This window comes from Cucurbita pepo, chromosome LG19, assembly GCF_002806865.2.
Source record: "Cucurbita pepo subsp. pepo cultivar mu-cu-16 chromosome LG19, ASM280686v2, whole genome shotgun sequence".
Taxonomy (NCBI): Eukaryota; Viridiplantae; Streptophyta; class Magnoliopsida; order Cucurbitales; family Cucurbitaceae; genus Cucurbita; species Cucurbita pepo.
The window spans coordinates 5,563,275-5,577,167 of NC_036656.1; the positions used below are offsets into that span (position 1 = coordinate 5,563,275).

The following is a 13,893-nucleotide window of genomic DNA, read 5'->3' on the forward strand; positions in this document are numbered from 1 at the left end:
ATTTAATGGTTAATGAAAGCTTGGAGATTAAGAGATAGATTATAAAGATTTGTAGAGCTGAATTCAAGGCCACCATACACACATGTACATAGGACTCCCCAAATATTTTGCCAGTAAGAAACCAATAAAAAATTAAATTAAATTAAATTAAAAAAACATGTATGGGACACCTCACCCCTATTTATTGTAATTTAATACCCATTAAACCCATGTGTGTTAATTCTCCATTTTGGGAGCATAACTCACATCAATATTTTATTATTTTTAAATCTAATAATGTATAATATACACTTAACTCTAGTTGGCCATGTTTGGTTAGTTTTCAACGTTTAAACCATCACATCTACTTAATTGGATAAAACCCTAAATATTATATATAAGGACTAAAACGCTATAATATCTGCTAGCGGTGGACTTGAGTTGTTATAAATGATATCATAGTCAGACACCGGCCGTTGTGTTAGCGAGAACGTTGGGCTTCTAAAAGGGTGGATTGTGAAATCTCACATCAGTTGGAGAAGGGAATGAAACATTTTTTATAAGTGTGTGGAAACTTGTTTCTAATAAATGCGTTTTAAAACTGTGTGACGGATACTGTTACAATATAAGTTAAATTTGAGAGATAAAAGATGGAGGGTTGACAATGGTGGAGAATGGAAGATCTTGTAATCTTTGTGGGACATCGGCTGTGTTCTCTTCTTCCTCACTTCACTCTATCCGACACCCCATAACTTGTTTGTTTATACCAAGGATTGGTTCCCAGTTGTCTTAATTATGTTGCAATGGAGCTGTCACTTTCATATAATTAATTCAAATTATCTTATTAATTGTAGCAACAATACTTAATTAATCCATAACCAAGATTGCCCACATACAAAAACTTGCAATAATTTTATTTTTGTAATTTTACATGAATTCAACAGAAGCCTGTCTTAATTTCTGGACTAGCTCCTTCACTGTGATGCAGAAATCATCATCCATCTGCAAATTAAATTAAATTAAATTAAATTAAATTAAATTAAATTAAATTCAATTCAATTAATTCCCATAAGACAGAGATTTAAAAAGAGTTTGAGATTAAGAACCTGAGCGATGATGGTTATATGAAGGTGTAAATTGGGAAATGGCATGGCGGTGGTGTTTAGAACTGTTAGATTGAGCTTCTCTATCTGTTTTAGTATGTTTGAAACACACCCTTTGCATTTCTTGCCATGAATCCTCAATAGAACATCCTTGCCGGAGACTCTTGCTTCTATGTCCGGGATTGCGCCGTCCGACCAGATGTTGTCGTCGGTGGTTGAGAGATCATCAGATCTGTTCATAACCACCGCTGATTCCACGGTTGCTTTGGCTGCTTCTTCGTCAGCCGCCTTCAAACGTTCTTCAAGATCTTTTATGTATGTTATTGCATCCCCAAGAATCGAGGCTTTGTCCATCTATTACCCACAAAATTGAAATTAAAATCGTTTGAAAGTTAAGAATATGAATAAAATTTTAAATTGTAACGGTTAAAAAAAAAGTTAGTAGCCACCATCCTTGAGAATTCCGGCCGTGATTGTACGACACTCACTTTCCAACGACAAGTGAGCTAAGCCAATTCGTTCTTGCGTCGCCTACGGCCAAGCGACGTATGCTCGAGCCTCTGGCCTCAATTGTTAAAGAAGGTTTTAGAATACGAAGTCAGAGAGAAATTTTCGAAAGAGAGATTTTTGAAAGAGACGTTCTACAAGCAAGCAAGAGAAAAATAACAAGACCCACAGTATATAACCTTGGGTAGGGAGAAGCGGGCAAACCTCTCCCAAGAATATACTTGTCCCCTCTCACTAAGTCCAANAAAAAAAAAAAAAAAAAAAAAAAACAACAGGGAAACATCGAAAATGAGAGGGAAGGAAAGAGAGAAGGAGATGAATGGTTGTGAAACCCGGTGACACTGCCGTATAGTGGAGATAACGTCATGAAAGAGAGGACTAACGAGCTAGAGAACACCTTAATACACACTCTACCAAACAGTATCGTTGCTTTGCCGGCCAAAAAGATGAATTGATCACGGGTTTGAATTTTAGTAGGTACAGAGGGAGATGGAGGGATATGATGTTTTAATTTAAGTGGGTTCATAAACGTTTATGTTATAAAGAAGTTTAAATGAAGTATTTTTGAATTTAATGATCATCTTATAATACGGACCCAATTAATTAGAAAGAAATGATTACCTTCTTAAGATGTGGAATGAGAGCTGAAAGAGCAACAAATCTCTGGCTGAGCTTTTCTCTACGCTTTCGCTCAGCTATGACATGATCTTGACCAACCAAAGGGCTTCGATTCACAACCCCAGCACTCCTCTTCATCCCCACACCACATTTTGGGGAACAATTTGAATTTGAATTTGAATTTGAACCCTGTTCGATCACCGACGCCAAATCTCTGTTTGTTTCGCACCACATCTCAAAATTGGGCTTCACTCTGTTGGAAGGTGGAGAAGAATGGGAGTTCCCAAACGAGATGATGTGGGATGAGGAAGACGACGCAGTCATGGAAGCAGTGCAGGAGTTGTTCCAGCTGCCGGTAGCCCTCGGTTGTTTCGCCGGCCTCTCCTCCGCCACCTCACACGGCTGCCGGGTTTGTACGGAATGGTCTAGATCTGTGTGGGATGTGTAGCTTTCTCGTCGGAGAAAGCTTGGAAACCGAGCTCGTGTAGCGTGCACTCAAAAGGGTTCATTTCCAAATCATCCATAAATGGAGCTTCCAATTCCTTAATAATCAAAACCCCAAAAAATATCAGATTCATNTGTGAATTTGAAAGCCGGGCAAGAAAGGGCTACGGTTCAGTCTATAGTAATGTCGGATCTCCCTCCCGTGGTGGTATGGCATCAATTCCTATCCCGGTTTCAGTCGAAGTAGGTGATAAGAGGTAGGCATTCCCTTTCCTGAGCGCGGTAATAAGATAAGTCTAAGGCAAGCGCGGAGAAGAAAGTGAACTCAAGGCATGGGCAGACAGACGTATATATATCTAATATATAGATAGTATATAGGGAAGACGGCCAAGCACTTTAAATCGGATGCAAGATCCTACCTGTCCTCGAATCGGGTAAGTAAGCACAAAGCCGGGTAAACTTAGGATTAGTAAAGGAAGTTTCTTTCATGACTAGTTCGTTCGCCTTAATCTTAATTAATCTTAATAAGGTAGGGCTTTCCAACCGGCTTAGAATTATAAAAGGGATGAAAATCAGCCGGCAAAGAGGATTGAGCAGTCAGGTTCAAAGTCCTCTCATCGAGAAATGAGCTAGTTGTAGAGATTGAGTGGGTTGGCCACTCCGACAGAGAAGAAGAGAAAGGGGAGCGTAAGCAGCAAAGCACTGAACTCGCTTTCTCTGATCTTGTGGTAACTTCCCCCAAAGCCCTTGAGTCTGCTAAAGAACTAATTTTTAAAGAGGTCACTCAACATAAAATTGTTCATAGTCAAGCACAATTATCGTTGGAGTTTTCATGGCAAAATGCATATGATTAGCATAGGTAATAACTATCAATTATTTTAAACATTTTTTAACTATCATATCCTAAAAATTACTCTCATTTAAATGTATCGTCATTGAACAACAAATGAAATTAGGCACATTTTTTAGAAGCCCCCCATGTGCCTCCACATTCTTCTTGTCCTCAATATGTATATCCTCAGGTGGCCTTGCATCCCCATGATGCACCCAACACCCTTTTCATTAATTAAAAATAATTTTCGAATAAACAAGATTTTATTTTGAACAATAACAATAATAAATAAATAATACAATCATAGAATCATAGAATCATAAACAACTGTATAAAGCCAACTCAATTTGTGGTTCTCATTTTCTTAACCCTCACAACAAATACATCTAAAAATATATATTTTAACTAAATGCTATATGATTGCAAATATATGTTTACAATGGAGTGTTGTAACCGTCCAAGTCAACCACACTATTCATAGACATTGTTCTATTCATAGGCATTGTTTTGTTTAGAGTTTTAGGTAGGCTAAGAAGAGGTTTCCACGCCTTTACAAAAAATGTTTCGTCCTCTACAACCAATCACCAATCGAGGTAGAATCTCACAATTGGATTCTACTTAATTTCAACCCTTTTCTAGTTCAACCATGATTGGAGTAGCCATTCAAATTTATGATGTTTTGATCTAGAATAGATGTCAATCATAATTGAATGATGACTAATTATATGTTCAAACCTTGATGGTGAATTGCTTTGGAAGATGAACCAGAACGAGTGGTTCTTCTGGGTCCAGATCTTCACAGTGTTATCATTGCCCAGTGATCCAGAAGCAATCATGTTGTCGCTGGGGTGGACAACATACTGATATCACGTTGGATTGGGGATTGAAGGTAACTCACAACACACAACACACAACACATGGTTAGTATGACCATTAAGCGTCTTGATAAGGGACCCAGAAGACACATCCCAGAGACGAGGAGTCTTATCGTCGGAGGCCGATACAAGAAAACGAGAACCAGAGGAGAAAGCTAAGTCGGGGACACCCTGTTCATGGCCTCTGAACTCTTGGAGAGGGGTCAGGATGGAATTTGAGCAAGCATAGGGGGGAAGGGTCTTATCAGCGGAGGAAGAACCAAGAAGACGTCCATCAGCTGAGAATTTGACGGATGAAATCGCTCGATTGTAGCCAGTTAGGGTCTGGGACAGAGTGTAAGGTTTATAGGAATCAGATTGAGATGGCTCCGATGACATCTCTTCAATCTATCACTGAAAAACCGATCCAAAGGAATCTAATGAGGGGTTTTTGAACATGAAAGAAAGTCGGAGATGGAGGCGGAAATCGGAATCCTCCGGCTCCGATGATAGTAGAACAGATCATTGCGATATTCTGGCAGCCCTGATGCTACGAAACAATGTCTTGCAGGTCGACGGTTAATTTTGGCGGGGATATAGAAGTATTGTGAGATTGCCTTTAAATCAAATTGGGGCACTCTAAGTTGAATGATGATATAAATACCTTATTATAATTCCATAAAAAGTAAATATATTCTCAAGAGATCACTTCACAATTCACCAACAGTATTTACATCATATAGTAAAGATATATACAGGCAAAATAGCACCAATGTTACATCTGATTTTTGGCTAATATTGCCCCAAATCATTCTCCCATATTTTAACTATGGAAGAGGAAAAAGAATTTACGAGCTAATAATAAATACATCTCCTCATCACAAGATGCTGCAAGTCTGCACATTTACATTTGGTTTTCTACAAAATGTCATGGCATAAGCAATCTTGGTCCTACAAAACAGGAGGTCTAGCCTCTACGATCAGGGTCATTGAATCAACACTAAATAGAACCCTTACCCAATAGCAGAAAATGGAGCAAAGCACCAGGTGATTGCTTTCGATAACACAATTCATGAAGCCTACGTTAAATCTTGTTGCTTGATAATTTTCTAATAATAGATGTTGCTATATGATTCCCTCGTCCACTAAAATTTCTTAGTAAAAGATGTTGCCTCAATAATCCTGTAGGAGAATGAATCGCATGTTAGAAGTCAGGAGGGACATGGAGAAAATGACTTGTAAGGTAGGCTCAGAAGATAAGCTCTCAATGAGTGAGAAGAGTAATCCAAAATGATCCCTTGAGAAGAACGATCCAATACAAGCTAACGATTTGAGATGAGCTTTGGAATCTCAGAATGATAGTATTAATCCAAAAGGCCCGAAATTTACCTTCTGCTGCTGGCTAAATCGCCAACTACAGATGATGTTGATATGCAGCTCCCACCAAAAGAAGCATGACTTCTCATATCCAGACACGACTTGTAAAGATCTTGAGAATGCTTCCCAGGTGAACCAAACCACATGTTTGGTTTATCAGCATTCATCAGCCTTGAATATGCAGGTGGTGTAAAGTCAGGACATGAGGAGTTGCAGAAGTTTTGATTTCCCTCCCTGTAAAAGAGACATAGGAAAAATGCGATATAAGTAACTATCGTCAGAAACATCATGCTAAGAGAAACATGAACATCCAGCATAAAAGTACTCTATTCCAGAAGATGGGAAAACTGATGTAGGTCTACAAGAAGAGAGATTAGATGACTGATTTTCAGAAAGCCCCAGAGAAGTCATTGGCCAGCCTTCAATCGTCAGACCTTGTTCGGCTGCAAGGTGCAATATCTGTTTCTCGTCCAGGCCCAGCCCCATGAGCAAGTTCCATAAGTTTTTCAGAGCTTCTCTTTGGTTGTGAATGACTTGATCTCTCATTGCCATCTCTAACTGGAGCTCAGAGTTGGCCATTCCCTATAATACTTCTCAAATTGTTAGGTTCTGAAGAAAATTACAGAACCGTAAAAATAAAAACCATTCATAAAATCTACAATATTCATTAGATTTCTTCTTTCTCTTCACAGACATTACAAGCACTCGTGTTCTATTTCTTTTCTTTTTTCCCCTAGATTTGTACAACTGATATATTCATCTCTAGTAAAGAAAATCAGGTGTACGAACACAACAATGTAAAGACATCAAAACTATCAAACCAAATTTGTTTCAATTTTCTTCTTTCATAAGATAACTTGTTTACTCTATCAAAATTAGTGCATTTTTGGAGTACGTTTAGTATTAATATAGCTTAAGAACGATGCTTGGAAATAGAATGGTTGCATTAACAATTTGGTAAGAGAAAATGTGATTTGCAAAGCGTGAAATAATTGTCATTTACTTATTATAAACAATCATAATTTATAATTTAATTAATTATATGAAGTTAAATTAATTTTATTGTTCTTTATTAATTAATTCAATACTTCACAAGAGATAAATTGATTCATGCTCAACTTAAAATTAACTATTCTGATTAAATTTTTACTATTAAAATGTAATAATTAGCTATGTTGGCATATTAGAACATGACCTTTTAATTATAACATCATATATTAAATATGGTCGTGCAAATCTACTTTTCAATGCTAAGATCAATCAAGAATATACTAACCAGCAGTCTATACTGACTAAGTATCCGCAAGTAAGTTTTATTCCCATTTTTACTAACGGCTTCATCAATCATTCCTTGAAGTTGACATCGCTGCTTTTCATTTGCTTCAATTTCCTAAAGAAGTGGAGTTAGTATTATGAGTAATATACAATTCATACGGACATTAATGGAGGCTCACGCATATGCCGATTACCTTCTGATAATTGACTCCAGCTTCATCATTGTCACGAATGTTATCTAAAATTACTAGACGTCGGGCAACCAGCTCCTCTACAGTTGATCCGTCCATTTGAATAGCCTGTGAGAGTGAAAATGTGCGCCATCAGTCATGCAAACACTAAATCGTGCATTTTCTATCATACTAATCAAAATAAATGGAGAAAACAGAAGGAACAGTTGCAAACTAACAAAGGACCTGATGCCTTGCAATAGTGTCATCAAGTCGTTGGAGTTCTGCACGGTTATTAAGATTGGTTTCCTCTAGCTCAGACATAGCCTTCTGTAAATTTATTCTTTCCTGAACATTCTCACTTATTTCATGACTTAAAATATTCAACTGAGACAGCTCATCGTCTGCAGCCTTTTCAGCAGGTTTAGTACTAAGCTGGGATTCCTTTTCAGCTAGTTCCTTTTTTAATTGACAAACCTCAGTCTGAAGAAATCAAATAATTAAAGATCAGTAAATGGGTCAACCATCTTAAACAAATAACTCAAATTAACGGGTCACCTGAAGACTATCAATCATCCGTTGGTAGTCTGATACATGGGTGTCTACTGCTCCAATGTTTTTCTGGAAACAGAAGGTGTTAACATCTGAGTAATGACAATTGTCGTCTANAAAAAAAAAAAAAAAAAAAAAAAAAAAAAAAAAAAAAAAAACAGTTAATAGTAAAACCATATAGTCGGGGAATTTAAAACGATATGAGAGTGCAAAAAAAGATTCTAATGCCCAACGAGAAATGAATGAGCACTAATATAGAATACCCCGACCCTGAATTCAAGTCCAAATGTGAGATGGGAGGGACTTAAAATCTAACCTGGACGTGTGTCTTGATTTCCTTTGCTCTGTCAGCATATTTCAATGTATTCACAGTGTGATGATAATGAATGTCTGCAGGTGATATCGTAGCAATCATCACAGTCTGAGAATTTCCACTTAAACCATCTTTCAAAATTCGTGTTAATTTACTGCAAAAATAAATAATAAGCAAACCATGAAAAACAGTTATGATGACTAGATATAAACTTTCAGGATTTAGTTTGCCGGATAAGATGTTGGATACTGTAATAATACTGACATAAATACCTGTTACGGTATGGGACATAAGCGAGACCTTTTTTCTGTTGTTTCCCTAACGCATTTATGCAGTTGGCTAAAGCAAGGAGTGAACGATTAATGTTAGCTCCATCCCTCAATTTTTGGCCAGCATTATTTGTCTCAGTAGCCCGTTCACTACCAGCAAGATCTACAAGGGCAAGTTTCCCTTGCAAGACCTGATTTGGATATTTGTTTCTTCGTTTTCTTTTCACTCTGATCTCCAAAACTGCATGTGATCTGTTTACGTCATTATTATTCAAATTATATCGAGCAGTAAGCTTATGTTAGGTAAAGCCAACTAAAAATGTTGCACTCACTGAGAAGAACCAGTAGCATGACAAATAACTAGCTAAACCACATTTGTTATACCACGTTCTTGATGGTAGTGATATGACGACTGTAAATCCATATACTCTGTGTAATATAATGGAGGAACCAATGAAGTACTTGACAACTAGTCATTAGTTAGGACTTGTTAAGGAGATTTAGTTCAAAGAAGAAAAGGATGGAAATAAGATAGAAAAGGCAAATGCCTAGGTACGGTTATGCATGTTTAACGAACTGGAGACACCTTGAGTCATTATTATGGATAGTGCCATTGTTGAATGCAAAGGGCTTGGCTTTCCAAAAGATCAAACTTCATAAGCTACTTGGAATGAAAGCAAATGTGCACTTCCTTTGGGTGGGTTACATAAGAAATTGAGTTGTCTAAGTGATACAATTTTAAATGGCATCCAAAAGAAAAATCTCAGCTTTAACATAAAAAGCACAAAAATTATGGTTAAAAATATCATCTTAGTCCTGTAATTTGAGGTTTATTCCATTTTAGTCCTTGTACTTTCAAGTGACCAATTATAGTCCATGTACAATAAATCTTAAAACCAGTCTCTAGGGTTAGTTTTAAGTTATTTTGAATATATTTCCAAATTTTGTAGAAGGCTAACAAAGTGTAATTTTTTTAGAAAACTTAATAATAAACAAATAGGGACCAAAGTGTGGTGACTGAAATTAGACATTTGAAAGTACAGGGAATAAAATAGAATGAAACACAAAGTTCAAGGACACAAATGATATTTTAATTAAAAAAAATAACCTTAATTAACAGCCAAACGTAAAAGAAATATATACAAAAGCCAAAGAGAATATGAGACATCTTGGTATCAGAACCCTTCGTCTATGGCAACTATAGGATAACATACCTTGAAGAGGTGGCATTTACCTCCGTGCTCTCTGTTTTTCTTCGACTATTACCCATGTTCAAAAGTTCAAGAATTTTATCCGCAGAATGAACCTGAAGTAAACCCAAAACCATAAAGGGCATTTAGTTTATAGGGAAAAGAGAAAATAGAAAGGGAAAAAAGAGCATTACGAATTTATGCAGGTTAGAGAAGCTTTGAAAGGGTCCCCTTCTATAAGCCAGGAAAGGGAGATGCAGGGATCCAAAAAGAAACTAGGGAGTTGAAGTTTATTAACAACCTCAAGATTGTTAAACATTTTCTATAGGAAAGTGGAGTCTGTAATTTAACTGAAAGAAAAAATTAAGAGATATCAAAAAGATTATGTATTTCAGCACCAAACCACAAATTATTAGTAGCATGTATCAGCCAACTAATGCAAAAAAACAAAGATTGAGGCTCTCCTTACATTTTGGCCTCTAAATTAAAGGCCTTCTCAATTTGAAAAGAAACTTCACCATTACTCGGCAACAATTCACATAAACTTATAACATCGTGTGCAAGTTGGATTTTAAGTTTGAAGCTCAAAAGCCAAACCATTATTATTAAGCTACAAATTTTTCGTCATTCACTGTGGTGACAACTCCCACCACAATATTGAACAGGTTGAAAAGCTACAGAATTTTCTGATACAACGTATATAAAAAAATGTAACTTTTCCTTGATGGTGAAAATCGTTATTTACGATTATATATTGATTTCAAGGATCTAATAATACTAGAAAAAGAATGAACCTTGATACACCTAAGGCCCGCAACACTTATTCCTTGCTCAGGATCCTCTCTAAGTTCTAAATGACCAGATGATTTTTCAAGCAAATCGTAGATCACCTGAAAAATAGTTTTAATAGATGAAATTAATGTTTATGCAAAACAGAAGGCCACCCACATGTATGATTTCCAAAGAAAAGGTACGGTCAGCATACTTCATTGTAGACTTCTAGATAAGAGCATGTAACTTCAAATTCATCAGACCGCTTGTCTTTTTTTATGAGATCGAATACAGTATTCAAACTGAGCACCATGAGTCCAGGATCACCTTTGGTCCCAACCATTGTGTATGTTTTACCACTGGCAGGGAAAAGGAGTTAGATTTCAGAAGGAAATTTGAGAATGGTTAACATAGATTCAGTATAGAAGAATAAAAGGAAAAGTTCAGTGTCTTCCAATTCTACTTTTGTGGTTCCCATCTATACTATACTGAATAAAAATTGACCAAACGCTAAAGGCTTTTCAGGCTTAAATTATGTACTCACTCTAAACAATAACATTAGAGAGCTATAATCTCTTAAACTGATTGCATTCACCACACAAAGCAATCAGATTCTCTCTCTCTCTCTCTCTCTCTCTCTTTTAAATTGCATTGTGTAAGACATTTTGCCAAGCAGTAATAATTACTAAAAGAAGATTACATCAGAGGACAAAATGTTACAAACATGAGACTTGTACATTTTGCAATATAAGCATTTAGCCATGATTCTTTATTAACTGAATATATACATTTAGAAGGTGGGTGATTCCAGTCCTTTGATCACAGTCTAATTCATTGAACACTTGGTTGTCCATAAAATGACCTAAAGACTAACTAACGCTCTGAAACTAGAAGTACGGTCCACTACAACCTGCAGTTTAAATAGAGGTGAAGAAGAAGAGAGCTAGTTTAACTCATCTAAAGAAAAGATGGAGATAACTTCAGAACAAGAAAACACCTCTTTAATACCTTCCAGTTGACCCATAGGCAAAAACAGTAACGTTTAGACCTTGAACGATTCCAGGTATTATGGAAGATATACTTTTCGTGTAGACTTCCTGAACGTACAGGGATTAGAAAAAAAAATTAGCAATATAGCAAAAACATCAGCAAAAAGAAGGCATTCCAATGAAAGAGTCGTGTGAATTAAGTTTTTTAGCTGATGCGAATGAGATACTGTCATTTCTTAGCAACACAGAAAATAATCTTTATCAACTCAGATACTAATCAGTATTTTAAGTTCTTGCTTGGTGATAAAGAAATCCCGGTATCGACCTTTTAAATTTTAAATTGAACTAGTCTTAAAACGTGACAACCAGTGTCTTCAAATTAATAAACTCGTCTATAATGGAACCTTTCGAAACAATCCAGACGAAGAAAAATAGACGATTTGGTAGGCCAGATTAATAAAAAAAACAATTAGTTATACCAACATGCCAAAGAGAATTGAGTGATCATTACTAAGATCTACGAATATATCCAGAGTTCAAGATATTTCGCATATTTTGAGCTCTATGGAGAACTTTTCCACTTTAATCCAACTTTGTATTCACCAGAAAACCATAAATCCAATAGTCAAGTTCCAGCAATGCCCAATCTCAATTATTCGTCATCTAATCGGACACAGAACAGAAAAAAAAAAAAAAAAAAAAAAAAATCAAGGATGGAGATAACTTGTACGCACCAGATTAGTGCTCTCTGGACCAAATGCATGATCAAAACAATAATTCTTCTCCTTTGTTCGGTTCTGAACGCGGTCGAGGTAATCCTTCGACAGGTCAGGATCAAGTATAAGCACCTCCTAAAATTGTAGGGAGGCCAAATTTCAGCAATAATTTGATCGACAAAATGCAAAGCTAAATAAATGTTCAAATCCGCAATCTGCTTAGGTAACCTTGCTTTCAATCACGCGGACAATATCACGGCCACGCTCTCTCTCCCTTAGAGGACGGCATTTCACTGCAACCTGAAGAAAAAAATGCGACAAGGATGTCACGAAGGAATTAACGCAGTAGAAAGCTGGTTGTCGGTAAAGGCTAAAGACGAACCGTCAGAGTCGTGGCTTTCTTCGCTCCGGGTGCTATGATACTGGGCATTTTCAGCAGACATCGATTTCCGCAAAACTCAATAAACAATCAAATGCAAATCCTTGGGTCCAAGACTACCCGAACACCTTGTCAACAAACTATAAAGACATTTGCATTCTAAAATGGACATTTACTCCCATTGCATTGCAAACTCATACAACACCCAAAAAAAGAACTACAACAAACTTGAGAAAAAGATCATTTCCAAAACCGCAAAGAAATGAATCTCTCTTGTCACATCGCTAACCCTAAAATGGCATTGATGAACCCACACGCGAAGATCAACAGAACTCCCCCGATCCTGGAAAAGAAAAGTCAAAAATCAGAAACAAAACGCACAGCCACGCATTCCAGAGAACAATGCCATGACCATAAGACGACATGAGATAATAAAACCAAACAAAACATCGAACCTGGAGAAAACGGCGAGCGTAGTGATCGAAGTGGAAAAAGAAACCGCATCCGAGAGAGAAAGAGACAAAAGGGCGAAAAGAGAGAGAGAGAGAGAATGGCTATTGTGAATGAAGGGAAAAAGAATGATCAATTATGTGGTGGTTGAATGGCGTATGGTAGTGGCAATAAAAAGTAAAGAAAGAAATGGGGAATGCAAAGGCGAAAGCCATTAAAATGGGGTAACGACGGAGAAGAGGCGGAGGAGTGGAGGAGCTGGAGAAGAACTGGATTGATCGAGACCGTCTGTTGGTTTTCGAAATGGACGGCAAAGTGAATTTGGTTTGTTGCTGGAGTGATCGTGACCGTCGGTTTGATTTGGAAATGGACGGCAAATGGAATTGAAAATGAACTTGGTTTTTATTTTGATTTTCCATTTGTAACGAAACCAACAGCTTGGATCTGCTTATGATAAGGGTAATAATTACGAGCTTTTGAAAATCGATGCTTTTTTTTTTTCCCCTTTTCTTTTTCTTTCTACTTTCTTAGAAAAAAAAAAAAACTTTTCTGTGATTTTTTATAATATTCCTCTTTTTTTTTTTTTTCTTTCACCAAATTTAAAGAAAATACTGAATTTCATTTTAGAAAATTAAATTTAGTTTTGATAGTTTCTTGTTTTATTAGTTAATTATTATTTAATTTTTTGTTAAATATTTTTAAATCATACCTCTAAAGGCTAATTCTCCATAAATTTTATTGTTTTGTTATCCATGTTTTAAAAGAAACCAAATTAAATTTTGAAAAATAAGAAATAAATAAGTGTGTATATATATATATAGTTTAAAAAGTTTTATTTCTATTTTTGAAATTGGAATGGAAAAGGATGGGGCCCATAGGACAGGTCATAGAGGGTGGGATGCACGTGTGAGCAATGCATAATCTGAGTTGAGAAAAATACTTTAATTTCCAAAGAGATTAATAACAAAAATAAATCGTTTAAAATCGGAAACAAAATCACCCGAATCCTATTTGTTGTTAGAACGTGCCCCCAATTTCTTATTTTCTGCCTCCGAACTTGTGAATTGTATGATATTGTCCACTTTGAGCCTAAGCTCTCATGGCT

General features: G+C 36.4%; 1 protein-coding gene and 1 pseudogene across 2 annotated transcripts; both read right to left on the reverse strand.

Annotated features, from left to right (window-relative positions):
* Positions 1–818: 818 nt before the first annotated feature.
* On the reverse strand, positions 819–4,736 carry LOC111781677 (annotated as a pseudogene).
* A 275-nt stretch (positions 4,737–5,011) lies between these two features.
* On the reverse strand, positions 5,012–13,174 carry LOC111781571 (kinesin-like protein KIN-8B). Of its 2 annotated transcripts, XM_023662240.1 has the most exons (17): positions 12,794–13,172; positions 12,342–12,681; positions 12,188–12,259; positions 11,978–12,094; positions 11,263–11,351; positions 10,469–10,613; positions 10,278–10,373; positions 9,508–9,599; positions 8,297–8,545; positions 8,028–8,178; positions 7,718–7,780; positions 7,406–7,642; positions 7,184–7,288; positions 6,991–7,104; positions 6,040–6,296; positions 5,727–5,948; positions 5,012–5,519 (listed from the first exon to the last, which is right to left on the reverse strand). In XM_023662240.1, the coding sequence occupies exons 2-17, from the start codon at positions 12,387–12,389 to the stop codon at positions 5,483–5,485; spliced, it is 2,094 nt and encodes a 697-aa protein (XP_023518008.1). In that variant the 5' UTR covers positions 12,390–12,681; positions 12,794–13,172; the 3' UTR covers positions 5,012–5,482. The 2 variants fall into 2 exon arrangements, with proteins under 2 accessions (XP_023518008.1, XP_023518009.1); XM_023662241.1 differs by lacking the exon at positions 5,012–5,519 and having other exon boundaries at positions 5,762–5,948; positions 6,149–6,296; positions 12,794–13,174.
* Positions 13,175–13,893: the final 719 nt, after the last annotated feature.

Coding starts and splice junctions, on each gene's coding strand:
- LOC111781571 (XM_023662240.1), bottom strand. CDS start 12,389: ATGCCCAGTATCATAGCACCCGGAGCGAAGAAAGCCACGACTCTGACG. Junction 12,095..12,187: donor TCCGCGTGATTGAAAGCAAG/GTTACCTAAGCA, acceptor CTACAATTTTAG/GAGGTGCTTATACTTGATCC. Junction 7,289..7,405: donor ACACTATTGCAAGGCATCAG/GTCCTTTGTTAG, acceptor TCACTCTCACAG/GCTATTCAAATGGACGGATC.